This window comes from Trichechus manatus, unplaced genomic scaffold (genome assembly GCF_000243295.1).
Source record: "Trichechus manatus latirostris isolate Lorelei unplaced genomic scaffold, TriManLat1.0 scaffold00417, whole genome shotgun sequence".
Classification (NCBI taxonomy): domain Eukaryota; kingdom Metazoa; phylum Chordata; class Mammalia; order Sirenia; family Trichechidae; genus Trichechus; species Trichechus manatus.
In genome coordinates, this window is record NW_004444353.1 from 126,391 (window position 1) to 140,297 (window position 13,907).

Genomic DNA, 13,907 nt, shown 5'->3' on the forward strand with positions numbered 1-13,907 from the left:
TATCCCTTTTCCTGAGATCCAATATAGTTGGGAGTTCTGAAGAGGAAGTCGTGATTTTTAAGCCAGATTATTTGGTTTTATTTGATTTGTGTTTATTTCCCATTTGTCATGTCTACGCCTTTGATAAATGTTCTTTAAATGTATCACTCATCTTCCATGCACATTATCAGTGAAAACAATTCAGATAGCTGGATTAGATGGTTAAATGGGAAATACTAACCCTCCAACCACAGCCAGCTCGGGGTTTTAGTAATTATATACAGAGAAGAATCAAAGGGAAATCTTGAAAAATGGAAATTGAGAGTATGTGGCTCTGCAGCCCCTTTCCACACGGAGATTCTGCATCCAGTTTCACCTTTGGAGATTGGAGTTGTATTTTTATTAAGGAAGCTTTTCGTTTGTTTGTTTTTCTTGATACTGTCTTCCAAAATGCTGATGTTAAAATCTGAATCAAAGGACTTTGTACGGGAAAGAAGTTGGAGCGCTGACATCTACGGGTCTGAAGTCTGGGTGGTCACGTGGAAAAGACGAAGGATGCGCTGCCGGATCTCCTTCGTCTTTACTCCATAGACAATAGGATTGAGCACTGGAGGAACAAGCAGGTAGATGTTGGCCATGATGACTGGTAGGATGGAGTCATGCTGCTTGCCAAAGCGGTGCACCACAGACAATCCAATGAAAGGTACATAAAATATGAAAACTGCACACACATGAGAGACACAAGTACCAAATGCCTTTGCCTGGGCTTCACGTGTCAAGCCCAACACGGTCTTGAGGATAAGCAGATATGAGAAGGAGATGAGAAGGGAGTCTAGGCCAATGGCAGAGACAATGACAATAAGGCCATATATGATATTGACATGGATGTCAGCACAGGCCAGCTTCATGACATCTTGGTGTAGGCAGTATGAATGGGAGAGGATATTGGAGCCACAGAAAGGCAGCTGTTTGATGAAGACAGGCAGGGGTGCCATGAGTGCAGCACCCCGTACCACAGCAGCCATGCCAATCTTGGCAACACGAGGCAACGTGAGCACAGTGGCATGGTGTAGTGGGTGGCAGATGGCCACATAGCGGTCAAAGGCCATGGCCAGCAGCACTGTGGACTCCATGCCAGATAGGGAATGGATGGCAAACATCTGGAACAGACAAGCATCAAACTGGATAGTAGTGGAATTGAACCAGAATATGGCCATCATTTTGGGCATGGATGAGGTGGAGATGAGGATGTCAAGGCCAGAAAGCATGCAAAGGAAAATATACATGGGCTCATGTAGGCTATGCTCGGTCCGCACAATATAAATGATGGTCAAGTTACCTAGCACAGCAATAAGGTACAGGGAGCACAATGGGAAGGCCAGCCAGAACTGAGCCTTCTCCAAACCTGGGAGGCCTATTAGGATGAAATATGTAGCACTGGATTCATTGCCATTAGGGTCTACCATAGTGAAGAAGTTGAACTGTGACCAATGCCAGGCAGGTAGAAGCTGGAATGCAAAGATAAACCACTGTCAGATCTTCCAGAATCCCAAAACCACACCTCTGCCCCTCCATCCTGATGTCTCTTTCTCTGACCGAAATTCTAACTTCATTACCTGATTCTATTCTGAACTCAATCTAACCATCCTTCAACACTCAAGGCCTAGATGTAAATTCACCTAGTCCTACTTATTAACTCTGCCTCTAAAGTCAAACCAGGTAGTAAGTAAAATACTAAGGCAAAAATTCTAAGAATATTGTAAATCATTTAGTTCACCAAAGAAAGGCTATATACTCAATACACATCAATCTTAAATTATTTAAAAAAAAAAAATCTCCTCACTTCCTCTGTTCAATTCCACCCCTATATCCCCTTATGCTTAATAACAACTGTAAGTTTATTAATAGAATTACATTACACTATCTTTAAGACTAACTCCAGTACAAATGTAGAAGAATTATAGTAATCTTCAGAATAAAATTGAAACCTAACCTCATCAATAATCTCATTGGTCTCATCAACTCTAGCCTTAACTCTAACTCTAACATTAACCTAAAACTTAACCCTAATAACGATTTCAATTTTGATCTGAAACCTATTAACAACACATACTTTATTATAATGAACCCTAATCTAATAAAAACATGACACTAAATGTATCCTGAACACTAGCTCTATATCTCACTCATGTCCAAATGCCCATCCAAAGTCTGACATTTGTCCAGACTATCCAGTTTATACCAGAAAAAGAACATTAGGAATAGTGGATGTTGGTGTCCCACCCAATTCCCCTTCACCAAGCCAGTGCACCTATCTCCCATATGTGGTGTTGGTTGCTAACAGATCACAGTTCCCCCTTTCTACAGAGAACTGTCCTCAGTCAAATAGGAGGCACCCCACCCAGGAGGTCATGCTATCCCCCATCCCAAGGGGCACCTAGAGGCCAATGACTGCCTGACATGGGTCATACCACCTGTCTCCAGGTGGGACCAACCCTGTGATGCAATTTGTGCTTCAGAGTTTCCCCAGGCACCAGGCTGAGTCTGGTCTTCAGCTGAGACCACAACCTTGCTTAGCTTTCTTCCCCTGCCCTATTCCGCTTTCCTCCTCTTCTCATGACAAAAATCCCACAATATACCATTTGAGCAAGAATCGTCATCTCAGGATCAGCATCTAGGGGACCCAGCCTAGCAGATTGGTATTGGCAGACTAACCCTAAGAGGTGATGGCATTGGAAACATTGGAGGACTAATCAGTCGTAGATCATAGCTCCGATATCTCTGAATCTGGCTACAAAATCAATAAATGTTAAAGAGAGATTGCTGAGGAAGGATGTCAGACTTGGGTTATCTCAGATTGTACCTCTCTGTTGAAACAATTAGAGAGGTGCTAACTTTTTCCTCCATCCTTTCCTATCTTCCTATCTTCGACCCTCAAATATCCATGTGTTTCTACTATTACCTGTTACCCATTGCCACTGAGTCAATTCTGACTCATAGCAATCCTATAGGACAGAACAGAACTGCCCCATAGGGTTTCCAAGGAGCAGCTGGTGAATTTGAACTGCCAGCTTCTTGGTTAGAAGCCGGGCTCTTAACCATTGCACTACCAGGGCTCAATTTATTACATCAAGCTTATTGTTGTTTTTAATAGATTTACATATACATCATATATAAAAAAAAGCTTTAGCTGTAATTGGAGAACTATCTCCTCTTTCAACTGGGGGCATTGTGCCACTTATTGCTTGAATATATTTAAGATAATTTTATCTTGGAAAGAAAAAAGAAAGGTTAGATTCTTAACAGCTGAGGTAGAGGCTTCCTGCATGTCTTACCACAGAGCAGTTGAGTGTGTGGCACCGGGCTCAGGTTATGTTCACCATCTTTGTTCCTCCATTGAGCAACTACCCAGAGGTTCCCTCAGACCAGACTCAGAGTTCAGTGGGAAGACACGGGAAGCATGAGTTTTCAAACAGAGAGTGACAGCATTTTAATTCAAACAGCTGTGGGGAGAAGGTATAAGGCAGAGAAGCCAGATTTAATCTAGAACTTCAGGCAAAGAGGCTAAAGTCACCAACGTCCCTTCAATCACCCTTATTGACCTCTCTGCAGCATGTGACACTGTGAGCAGTTCCCTTTTTCTTAACCCTTCTCTCTTTCTCTTCTGCTGCTCCTCATCACTCTCTAATCACTAGTTTCTTTTCTGGATCTCCACCAGCCTCCACTTGACCTTTAAATGATAATGCTCTCTCAAATTTAACACTCAGTGCCTTTCTTGTTCTATGCCCTCTCTTCAGCCATCTCACACTCTCCAGTAAATTAGTTATGGGTTCCTAAATCTATTTAGCAAGCCCTGAATTCTCTTTTGTGATCTAGATTCATGATTCTAAAGACTTAGAAAGAGTCCAACTGGCTGTCTCTGAAGCACATGAAACTCTCCATGTCTAAAAAATGAAGTCCCCTTCCAGAGACAGTATTGTATAGCTGCTAAGAGCCTGAGCTTTTAAATCAGCCATGGGTTCAAATCCCAGTGTACAATTTCCTTAACTGCGTGATCTACGAAAAGTCGTTTAACCTTTCTAAGCCTCAGTTTCCGCACCTAAAATGATCAATATGAGGAATAAATGAGATCATGAATGTAAAACATGTAATACAATTCCTGGCACATAGTAAGTATACAAAAACTTACATCTGTTGTTATTAACTATTTTTCTCCAGTTTTACCTTTTTCTGTTTTGATGACTTAAACAGTCACACAAGCTAGGTACTCCGATTCTGACTGCCATGCCTGTGGTGTAAACCTTCCTCATCTGGACAATCCCAGTAATCTTCTAACCAGATGATATCTACTCATTACCTCTTGTTAAAATAATGATAATAAAATTTTCAGAAAATAAAGCTCCAGATTGATCAAATTGAATCCAGGAAAAAAAAGGCTAAATTTCTTAGGATGTGGTAGATGGCCTTTCTTTCAGCATCTGATCCTAGGTTTCTTTCTTACCACTTATCATGACCCTTATTCCCCACCCACATTGGAATATATGCTGTTTCATAAATAGAGCAGTGATCCTCATGCCTCTGTGTCTTTTTTTACATCTTGTTCTTTTGTCAAGAAAAACTGTTCCCCCAGGTCTCCCTTCTTGACTTCCCACTAGGGAAAATCTTACTCATCTTTCATAGCCTGGCTTAGCATCTCTCTCCTCTGATACTTTTCCTAAACCCCTTTCTCCTGGGTATAATTAAATTTTTCCTCCCCTGTGCTCCTAAGGAACTTTGTTTATGTATTTATGTATTTACCATCCTGAACTATAATTATTGTTCTATATGTCTTCCTCCGAATTATGAACTCCTTAATGGCAGGGACTCTATCATATTTATTAATTAGTCCCCAAATAAGATTTTTTGAAATTGAAAATGAGTTTTGTCAAAAGGAAGAATCCTTTAATAAGCATCTAATGAAGATAACATAACCCAGTGGGTAGAAAGAGATTTTTGAGTAGGGTGAAGGAGTGCTTACAAGGTCAGTGCAGGGTGGTCTTAAGCTCAGAACAAGAATCTTCAGGGTCAGACAGAAAAGTTCTTCCTCATCTAAGGGCCAGAGGTCATGCAAGAGAGGATACATGGAGAACAGGGCTGCTACAAAATTCTGGCTCTAAATAAAGGCAAAGTGAACATGCAGCACAGTTTGTGCCGGGGTCGGGAGAGCGAGGGGTAGCCTAGCATCCCTCACCTGGGGAGATAAACTAAAAGGCTCTAGCACTTGGCAGGGCCAGGTATCCATGCCAGCCTGAAATACCACATGAGCAGACAAGACAGAGCAGGGACATTCCCAGGATAAGAATGTGCTGCCTTAGTAAACATATTGGGAAAGAGTCATGGATTGGCATATGCATCCTTACTGCCACTGAGGGTACAGTGATGTGGTGAGCAGATATCTGGGACTAGGAATGCAAATCTTGGCTCTAAATAAATGCAGAGGATAACAATAACCTCACAAGGCTGCAGTGAGAATCGCGTGAGGTAAGGCATGTCAAAGGGTGTCAAAAAGACTTCATCACAGTACAAAAATCACGGGTTTTTTATTCATGTTTTCATAAAGTAGAGAACAAGAACTTTGAAAATTTATGAAGTTTCCAAAAACTTTTCATTTCCCTCTATTTGTCATCTTAATTACCACTCCACCTCAATGCACACACTTACACCTCACACACACACAGACACAGTATCTAGCAGTCCATCTCTCACAATGGCAAAGACTGGGCATTGATATGGGGCTACCAGAAACCAAAACAAGATAGACTCAGTTAGCCTGGAGAGGAGGTGCCCAGGCAGCATAAAGTTGACAGCTATTGATGAAGATAAATATCAGAATATTTTATACAGAGTATTTTACAGAGTATTTACACATTCTGAAGTAGATCTCAGAAGAATGGCCCAGGAGAGAAATGAAGGAATGTACAGGAAGCCAGAACAGAGAAGGGCCAATTTCTTTTCTAGGCAGAGGGCCCACTCCCTTCAGCCCTTTCACCCCTGAAGCATAGCAATCCCCCAGAGTCCCACCAGGAGACAGGCAGAGGCACCAGATGACTTCCCGGTGCCAGAGAAGCTACCGTAATTAGAACCATTTGTGTGCACTTATAGAGAGATGGCTTTGAGCAGTGAAGGAAGTTGAACTAAATCATTCTATTTTGAAAATAAAACACAATCAAGGAAAATAAACTAAGAAATTTATTTTCTTTTCCTTCTTTTTTTTTTTAATTTTAGAAAGCCCACAGTCACTGCCCTGATGCCAGGGAGTAGCCCTGTGCTTGAGATGTTCTCTGAAAAAGTCACGCTATCTTAGCAAGTCCCAGGGATGGTTCTTGGAGAACTAGGAAGGAATGTTTCTTAGCCCTTTTCTGGAATGTGGGAGCAGGAGTCCCAAGCTATACAGAGTGGAAATCCACTTTAAGGCCCTCAAGTCTCCCTCTTCCTTCCCCTCTGGTCTCCAGGACTATGACCCCCAGTGCCAGCTCAGCCATCCTCACCCTCTTCCCCAGACCCCTCTGACCTCCTTCCTTCTTAGAGACCCAGGCACCATGGAAAAGCAGGCAGGGATGTGGGCCAAGGGTGACCTCTTCTGACCCAAGAAAATAATGAGGTCACTCCTGACACTGATTTTGGCATTTTCATGAAAATAAGAGTGAGTGAGTGCCTACAAAATGCTGGACACTGTACAAAATTTAAATCTAACCCCAAAACAACTGCAGGATAGGAATTTCTATCTATCTTTTCCATATTATAGGTGACAAAACCAAGGCCCTGAGTGGTTGAGTAACTTTCCCAGGGTTTATCAGTTGAATGGTAAAGCTGACATTTAACATAGCTGCTCTTACTCCAAGGACTGTACATGTTCCTCTTTATTCTTGGCTGCCTTTTATTGTGCTACACATTCTGAAAGGTAATAAAATCTGTCTAAGAGGTAGGGTAGAAAAAGGACTTCATAAGTAGAATACCTGGCCCAGGTATACCCTGGAAGGGAAACCAAAAAGTCAGTAAAGAAGATCCTCCTGGCCTGGGAATTGGGATACTCTCCCAACCCCCAGCCCAACCGCCCTGGTTGTGACTTGGATAGGCCCCTCAATAGAGATTTAAAAGCTTTATCCTCCAGCAAGTTCTTCCTTCTTATATGATTAGTGCCTCTCATCAACCTGTCAAGCAGGCATTAATTATTTATTTGACAGATCAGGAAACTGAGGTAAGTTAGAGCTCTCAATACCAAGGTCCAGGTGATTTCCAATATGCCTATCTACTGACTGCCCCTGTCCAAGTCTCCTTAAGAATGGACTGGTGCTTTGTAAGGATTATTTCAATCCTTACAATCCTCTGTAAGGACTCATGAATCCAGAGGGCCTTTCAGGCTCATGGCACCTGACCAGCTCTCCCAACTTCGGTTCAGTGGGTGGAACAAGGAGGGACATGGGAAATGGGGATTTGTGGTCACTGCCATAAGCTGGGCTAAATGCACAGAATGTTCCATGTCTAGAGTCATGACGGTGGGGTCTGACCCCACTTCCAGCCTCTGTGGGAACATCTGGAAGAGAATGTCCTTGGAGGGAAGCCCAGACATACCTGGGAGCCTCTGGCTTCCCATTCCAGACCCAAAGAAGGAAGACAGACCTCAGGGACTGTAGGAGTTTATCACCCTGACTCATGGAGAGTGAGTCCTTTCACTAACACTCCAGTGAGGGTGGTAGTCCCAGAATCACATCTACCCCAAATTACTGCCCCCCTTGCTCCCCATACCTTGCTTGTATTTGATAAAGCAGATAAATGGTTTCAATGTCTTAGTCACTGTTTTTGGAACAGAGAGGAGGGGAGACGAGAGAATGCATTTTCCCACTCCCAAAAAGCAGAGTCAGGCTTCCAGCCCCACCCTAATCACCCCAGTCATCCTGGCCCCCAAAATCACCTCCAGGCAGAGCTTCTGGGGTTCAGATCCCTGCTCCTCCACTTCTGAGTAGGACCAGAGCCAATAAGAGTCCCACAGACCCGCAGAGCTGGACCTAATTATCAGTGCTCTCTGGAGCCACTCCGGCTGATGCGTGCATGCAGGGAAATGTGGTGCAAAGGAAAAGCCTGACCCAAGACATGGAATAAACGTTTTGACTGATACACTCATTTTTTTCAACAACTATTGATTGAATGACCACCATGTGCCAGACATTGTGCTAAGCACTAGAGATACTGAGATAGAAAGCAAACAAGACACAGTTCTAGCCCTCAAGGGATGGGGAGAAACTAAAATAAATATGCAACCATCACAGTACCTTGTAGTAAGTGCTAGGACAAGGGTAAGTAGAGTATGAAAGAAGCACCATAGCTCACCAAGTTGGCAGGCTCAGAGGCTACCCTGAGGAGGTCTGAGCCAAGACTTGAAGGACCAGAGTTGACCAGGCATGTTCGGGGAGCGTGGGGACAGCAGCATTCAGTTAGACAACATAAATTCACTGAGAGCCTACTATGTGCCTAAAGCTGGAGATAAAGCAGTGACTAGAATAGACACGGTCTCTGTTCTCATGGAGCTCACTCACTAGAAAGAAGACATCAAAAATAAATAAATAAGGAAGGAAATTTCAGATAAAGATAAGTACACTGAAAACAACAAGATATTGGAGGTAGGGAGTCACTGAAAGCCTCTCTGAGGAGGTGACATATAAGCCGAGAGCTATGTAATGAGAAAACACCAGCCATGCTAAGATCTAAGGAGCCCTGTTGGCACAACAATTAAGTGCTCACTCGGCTGCTAACTGAAAGGTCAGCAGTTCAAACCTACCAGCCCTTCCGTGGGAGAAAAGACCCAGCAATCTTCTCCCATAAAGATTTCAGCCTAGGAAACCCTATGGGTCAGTTCTACTCTGTCCTTTAGGGTTGCTGTGAGTCGAAATTGACACAATGGCACACAACAACATACTGGGATCTAGGGAAAGAGCATTCTAGGCAAAGAACACAGGAGAAAAGGTCTTGATAAATGAATTTGCGGTTCACAAATCAGAAAGAGGGTCAATGTGTCTAGAGCACTGAGAGAACAGGGGAGCTTTAGAAGATGATATCAGAGAGGCGAGCAGGTGTCAAGCCAGGTAGTGGCTTGCAGGAGATAGCAAGAAGCTTTGATTTAATTCCACATGACTTGGAGGAATTTAAGCAACAGACCTATCTAATTTGCATTTTAAAGTGCATTCTGGCAAAGGTTCAGTGTGGCTGGGGTAGAGCAAAAAGGTAGAGGAAGTCACAATGTGAATACTAATCCTCTTTGTAACTGGGCTGAAGACTGAACCCTGGGCCTAAGCCCCAGCATTATTTCTAAGTCCCCATCTCAGCCACAGCCTGACTTCTGATGCAGGGTATAGAATGAGCTCTGACCCTAGTCAGAGCCCCCACCCCAACCCCAATCACAGACTGAGCTTCAACCACACTAACAACCTGGATACTGGCCCTGACCGCACAGCAAACCACAATCCAATCCCGACCGAGTCCCAAACTAGTCAGTTCTCTACCCCTACTCACATTCACTCATGCCAATCCCTATCAGGTATCCCAGTAAACTTGTCATTAGAAATTGCTTGAAAACTAACTTTAGCCAGCATCTAACACCCCGATGCTTCCCATCACCACACAAACATAGAAATTGTTAAGGCTATCTGTCCCTTGAGTCAGGGGCCTCCTTCATATCCCTCACCCGCCCCCCCACCCCGTACTTCTAGTTCTTCAGAGTCTGATTTTCATTCAGTCCACAGATATAACAGGGAAAGTCTAACTACAAGACCCCACAAACCTGGACATACTCCCCGGTTCTCCTGCACTCACCTCAACTGCACCGAAAGAACGTGTGCCCCTTTTTCCACTACTCTTCCTGAAGAAGTCTGGCAGGCTGCACTGAAGTATAGCTCTCTCTGTCTCCGCCTTCTCCTTTGGGCCTCCCTAATGCAGGGTTATTTATGCTCTCTTACTTCCTTCCTCCTTCTGCTTCTCCCTGCTGGAGGCAAAGTACTGCCCAGTGGGTCCATTAACAGGTACCCCTCACTAGCCAACTGTGGTTCTGGTTTCCTTCTTGCTTCAGTGTCCTGGGAGGGTGTGTCTGGGGGCATAGGGAAGGAGGGGAAATTGGTAGAGAGGGTCTCCAGAGTCCTCCCCAAATGGGCACTGGTGCCAGCTGGGATACTTGCGCTAGCTCCCAATGTGACACGGGGAATGAGTGAGGAAAAGCTAAAGAAAATTCATTGTGTGGCCATTGCCTTTGTGAGGTGCCGTTTTCCAAGTGCCTCCCCAGGCTTATCAAACTTAGCAGAAGGAAAAGCAGAATAAGCTTTCAGGGAGACCTCATGATGAAGTGCCAGCTCATCTCCGTCTTGCAGCTTTCTCTCTCCCCTGCCTTCTTTCCTTTGTGGCCCCTGCTCAGGTTCTTTCTGAGTCTAGAACCCAGTGGGCCCATCCTCACTTCCCCAAAGCCCTACAGCTACATCTTCTTTGTCTCCCAGGCTCTGGGGCCTGCATCTGGCTAACTCATAACAGGATCCCCAGGGACAAAGCCTCTGCCTTCCATTCCCTGACCTTGGATTACCAAACTTCTGTCTGAGAAAGGAGGATGCAGTTTCCTTAATCCTCCCCGACCTCAACACAAGCCATATAAGACCAGTGCGATTTGGTTTCTCTCTTAAGTGCAAAAATAGTAAGAGACACATTTAGAACAATTTGAATATGAAACTAAATCTGTTACATTTTTAAATAAGTAAAAAACATGTCTATAAATCAAGCAAAGTAATTTTTAGGTGGTTTCACCTTATTATTTACTGATCAATGTAAGCTGTAAATTCATAACACAGGGCATGCTAACTCATGCTATAGAAAAATAGACAATGTCAGATCAGGCCACTGCAACTCAGTTCTCATCAAAACTACTGATTACAAGAGCCCCGGGTGCCTGTAGAGCCTGCAGACTGATACTTGCTATCATTCCCCTTGAGCCATCTCTGCTGCCTCCCTCAATCTCCCTTTGCCTTAGACAATGTGAAGACTTTTTAAATATATATATACCCCAGGGACTTCTACCTCCAGCCAAGATGGAGTAACAAAGAGTAATATCCACCTGAAGAAGCCAAAATACGGACAATATATATGAAACAACAGTTTGAAAGATGCTGGACATTAGGCAATGAAGGTCAGTGATCCTTGAGAAAAGGGAAACAAATGAGGTGAACCCTAGAACTCCCCCAGCTTATTGACTTGAGAGAGTTTCCAAGCCTGCTGCACATGAAAGGGTGAACAAGGCAGAGTCCAGAGAATTCTCTGAGTGGAAAAGATGGAGCTGAGAATTCAGGAAGACCAAGTCAGCTGGAATGTGAAAGCAGGGTACCAGAGAAGAGAGATCTACACAGAAGAACTCCAGAGATCTGTAAAGGGTCCCCCTCAAGAATTCAGCTGAGTACTGATTTCTCTATATTTCTCACAAATTGATTTCTCTACAAAAAATCAGAGATTTGAGATCTCTGAGACTCAGGAGTTGTGGCATGGGGAAAAGAGCTCTAGAATTGAGTCACTATCCTGTTTTCAGTCACACGACCTTCAGCTAGTCCTTAACTTCTCAGAGCCTTGGTTTCCTTATCTGTAAAACAGGAGTAGAAACATTATCTACAGTAAAATGGATTTTTTAGATCATAATGGATCATTCCTGTTGTTGTTAGGTGCCGTCTAGTTAGTTCCGCATCATAGTGACCCCATATACAACAGAAGGAAACACTGCCGGGTCATGTGCCCAATCTCACAATTGTTGCTATGCTTGAGCTCATCATTGCAGCCACTGTGTCAATCCATCTCATTGAGGTTCTTCCTCTTTTTCCCTGACCCTCTACTTTACCAAGCATGATGTCCTTCTCCAGGGACTGGTCCCTCCTAATAATATGTCTGGAGTACATGAGATGAAGTCTCCCCCATCCTTGTTTCTAAGGAGCATTCTGGCTGTACTTCTTCCAAGATAGATTGTTTCATTCTTCAGTATTCTTTACCAACACCACAATTCAAAGGCATCAATTTTTCTTTGGTCTTCTTTATTCATTGTCCAGCTTTCACATGCATATGAGGTGCCTGAAAATACCATGGCTTGGGTCAGGCAAACCTTAGTCCTCAAAGTGACATCTTTGCTTTTTAACACTTTAAAGAGGTCTATTCCAGCAGATTTGTCCAATGCAGTACGTCTTTTTATTTTGACTGCTGCTTCCATGGGCATTGATAATAGGTAAAGTAAAATAAAATCCTTGACAACATCAATATTTTCTCTGTTTGTCATGATGTTGCTTATTGGTCCAGTTGTGAGGATTTTTGTTTTCCTTATGTTGAAGTGTAATCTATACTGAAGGCTGTAGTCTTTGATCTTCATCAGTAAGTGCTTCAAGGCCTCTTCACTTACAGCAAGCAAGGTTGTGTCATCTGTGTAAAGCAGGTTGTTAATAAGTCTTCCACCAATCCTGATGCTGTCTTCTTTTTCATATAGTCCAGCTTCTCAGATTATTTGCTCAGCATACAGACTGAATATGTACAGTGAAAGGACACAACCCTTACGCACAGCTTTTCTGACATTAAACCATGCAGTATCCCCTTGTTCTGTTCTCTTGTCTATGTACAGGTTCCGCATGAGTACACTTAAGTGTTCTGGAATTCCCATTCTTCACAATGTTATCCATAATTGGTTATGATCCACAGAGTTGAATTTCTTTGAATAGTCAATAAAACACAGATAAATATCTTGTTTCATGTCCTTTTCTGAATCCAGCTTGAATTTCTGGCAGTTCCCTGTCAATAAACTGCTATAACTCCTTTTGCATTATCTTCAGCAAAATTTTACTTGGGTGTAATATTAATGATATTGTTCAATAATTTCTTCATTCCGTTGGATCACCTTTCTTTGGAATGGGCACAAAAATGGAGATCTTGTAGTCGGTTGGCCAGGTAGCTGTCTTCCAAATTTCTTGGCATAGATGAGTAAGCACCTCCAGTGCTGCATCTGTTGAAGCATCTCAATTGGTATTCTGTCAATTCCTGGAGCCTTATTTTTTACCATTCCCTTCAGTGCAGCTTGGACTTCTTTCTTCAGTACCATCAGTTCCTGATCATATGCTACCTCCATGAAATGATTGAACGTCAACCAATTCTTTTTGGTACAGTGACTCTGTGTATTCCTTCCATCTTCTCTTGATGCTTCCTGCATCATTCAATATTTTGACCATAGAATCCTTCAATATTGCAACTCAAAGCTTGAATTTTTCTTCAGTTCTTTCTTGAGAGATTCTGAGTGTATTGTTCTCTTTTGGTTTTCTAACTCCAGGTGTTTGCATATGTCATTATAATACTTTACTTTGTCTTCTAGAGCCGCCCTTTGAAATCTTCTGTTCTTTTACTTCATCATTTCTTCTGTCCCCTTTAGCTACTCGACCTTCAAGAGCAAGTTTCAGAGTCTCTTCTGACATCTGTTTTGTCTTTTCTCTCTTTCCTGTCTTTTTAATGACCTGTTGCTTTCTTTGTGTATGATATCCTTGCACAACTCGTCTAGTCTTAGGTCATTAGTGCTCAATGCAGCAAATCTATTCTTGAGGTGGTATCTAGATTCAGGTAGGATATACTCAAGGTCATATTTTGGCTTTCACAGACTTGCACTAATTTTCTTCAGTTTCAACTTGAACTTGCATATGAGCAATTGACCGTCTGTTCTGCAGTTGGCCCTGGCCTTGTGCTGACTAATGATATTGAGCTTTTCCATCATCTCTCTCCACAAAAGTAGTCGATTTGATTCCTGTGTTTTCCACGTGGCAAGGTCCACGTATATAGTCACCGTTTACATCGTTGAAAAAAGGTATTTGCAATAAAGAAGTCATTGGTCTTGCAAAATTCTACCATGC

At 43.0% G+C, this 13,907-nt stretch overlaps 1 protein-coding gene across 1 annotated transcript; it reads right to left on the minus strand.

Moving 5' to 3' along the window:
• Positions 1 to 402: 402 nt before the first annotated feature.
• Positions 403 to 9,922, minus strand: LOC101349524 (olfactory receptor 51E1). Its single transcript, XM_004391047.2, has 2 exons — positions 9,826 to 9,922; positions 403 to 1,487 (listed from the first exon to the last, which is right to left on the minus strand). Exon 2 carries the CDS (start codon positions 1,443 to 1,445, stop codon positions 492 to 494), a length of 954 nt encoding a protein of 317 aa, XP_004391104.1. The 5' UTR covers positions 1,446 to 1,487; positions 9,826 to 9,922; the 3' UTR covers positions 403 to 491.
• Positions 9,923 to 13,907: the final 3,985 nt, after the last annotated feature.

Excerpts from the sequence above, each read along its gene's own strand:
- LOC101349524 (XM_004391047.2), bottom strand. The coding sequence starts at position 1,445 with ATGGTAGACCCTAATGGCAATGAATCCAGTGCTACATATTTCATCCTA.